General features: G+C 36.1%; 1 protein-coding gene across 1 annotated transcript in view; it reads left to right on the top strand.

The window, feature by feature from the left end:
- The first annotated feature begins 1,697 nt into the window (after positions 1-1,697).
- Positions 1,698-2,361, top strand: part of Smp_098710 (quiescin q6-related sulfhydryl oxidase) — a 26,738-nt gene continuing 26,074 nt past the window's right edge. The window contains exon 1 of the mRNA XM_018792187.1: positions 1,698-1,760. Within this exon, the coding sequence (XP_018647257.1) occupies positions 1,743-1,760 (18 nt within the window). The 5' untranslated portion in view covers positions 1,698-1,742. The remainder of the gene's footprint in view (positions 1,761-2,361) is intronic.

Below are 2,361 nucleotides of genomic sequence, written 5' to 3'. Positions count from 1 at the left end.
AAGTAATCAATAATGCCCAATAAAAATAAACGGCAAAATGCTTTAAAATAATTCCTCAGTACTATAATGGCTGTAGCTGGGTGTCGAGTCGCGATTGACTTTGATCACTACTACAGCGAAATCATGTGCCAGATATTGACTTGGATCCCTCGGTAGGCCATAAACCAGAAGGCCGTTAATAGCTGCAATAAGATACATTTGTTGGAGATTTCGTGGTATCGAAAGAATACCGACACGTGCCAAAGTTTACGGGCGGAACTGCCGAGCTTAAGCAAGTTCACGCAAGGTCACAGGCAACGGACGGAAAAGTGTTTTCGGTACAGTTAAACGAACAAGTACAGTAAAACGATCACTGGTACACTTGGTCATAATAATAATTGTTTCCATTATGTCAATCGCGTTCTTGTCATAAAAGTAGGTCACTACAAGGCTTTGGATTTGATTGAATCAAAGGAGAGCTGCATAATATTTTCCTCCAGTTTATTCCACAGCTTGCGGAATTTGATAGTGAAACCCTATCATAAATTTTCATGTTTGGCCTCTTATATTTAATTGTAGAGGTACACAGATCCCCAAAATAAAATTCTGCAAGTCTTCCATATTGGTGCTGAATTCAACAGATTTATTGTACACGGCCTGTCTGAAGGCACTCGGTGTCGCATACGTCGTGCTTCGCATCCCTTGTAACTACTGTTCAGCTTAGATCAAATGCTTCTCCACATATGGATAACCTGACAGTCATATCTTCAAACTCCTTCATTCTTGACTTCTGATTTTACTAGGCTCGTATTCCTTTGGCTGAAAAGGTGTCACGGGAATAGTTTTCGTCGAACCCTGAATGTTTAGAGCATCTTTAATGCTATTAGGAGACCGAGATTATGTAGTATTTTAGGGTTGAAACTTTGAAAATGAACAAAGTAAACCTTATGTATTTTTTCATTCCATATTACTCGTCTCCTAGTGAACGGAAGGTTCTTACTTAATTTAGACCAATGGAGGAATTCCAGTCTATTTTGTAAATCGTCATCACAATCATTTTGAACTATTGTACCATTGGAACAGTTGGCCTCAAAAGACGATTGTTGCCAGATTTGAAATGTGGATGTGTTTCTGTTTAACCCATAACTTTTTGATATGATTCTGAAGCCTGTAATGTTGATCGCAGTTTTTGTCCTAAACATATTTCTCCGAACGATTCACAGCCTTCCCTACAGTCAAATAGAAGGTGTTACCGTCCTGCATCCTGGAAATTTCGACAACAAAACATCTGAAGGAAATTGGCTTGTGGTTTTTTATCGCAAGTCTTGTGGACACTGTATAAGCTACTCTGAACCTTTTTCACAGTTTTGCCGGTCTGTAAAGAGTAACTCAATATACATTCTCCTTAAGACGACTTTACTGATTATTTGAAGATTGGAATTGGGTACTTCATCTTGGATCTGTAGATTGTGAAGATGAAACTAATATGGATTTATGCTATCGTTTCAAAGTACAAGGAGTTCCCACCCTTAGGGTAAAATATATTTTCATAATTATTTCTCAGTTTCTATTCACGAAAAATAGTAAACAAATGTCTGGAGAAATTTCAGCTGAGCGAAACGTGACATTACTGAGAAAAAGCATTGTCTCTAAGTTAGTAAATGTTTCTACTCTTCAACTCCCAAGGTAAGTGAGATATACGAAACTACACATGTTACAGGGACTTAGCAGTTAATGATCCAATAGTTGTTACAGGTAGCGATATGGAAGTAAACTCTCTGGTGAGTTACGAGACCATTTTAAAGCTTTCCGTAGACTGTCTGACTTGAACACTTGATTAAAGGTGTACATGTAGCTTAACAAATTCAGATACTCAATTACTATCATCATATCTTCCCAGCAAAATATTCAACGAATCTTTCCATTTTAAAGGTCACATGATTACCACTGAAGTACTGTAAATTTGCCTACATTTTAGCTGACTAACAAGTTATTTAAAAATGAGTAACTTTAGAAGACACAAAGAGCAAGATAATATTGCAACTCGAGCCTAAATAATGACAAAAATAAGTTCATTCATCCACTAGTTTGTTATTGACTTAAATGTGATTTCTAACTGAGTTCGGTAGGGTAATTTTGCATATATCAAGTACACTAAACAATTACACACTTCAGTAATTAGTGAGAAAAAGTTCTGGAGCATGTTGGCGCTAAACTTTATGAACTGATTGTATTGAAGTATGTATTTAAATGCAGACTTTGAAATTACAGTTTTACTCTAAATCTTGATGAATTATTAACTTTTGTATGCTTTATCCAAGTGTTTGTCAAATTTTTTAGTTCGTTTTTTAAATTTCTAGCTTGAAATGTTACATGTCAACC

This window comes from Schistosoma mansoni, assembly GCF_000237925.1.
Source record: "Schistosoma mansoni, WGS project CABG00000000 data, supercontig 0219, strain Puerto Rico, whole genome shotgun sequence".
Lineage (NCBI taxonomy): Eukaryota > Metazoa > Platyhelminthes > Trematoda > Strigeidida > Schistosomatidae > Schistosoma > Schistosoma mansoni.
Note: the sequence above shows the minus strand (reverse complement) of the source record. Positions and strands in the feature narration are given on the sequence as shown.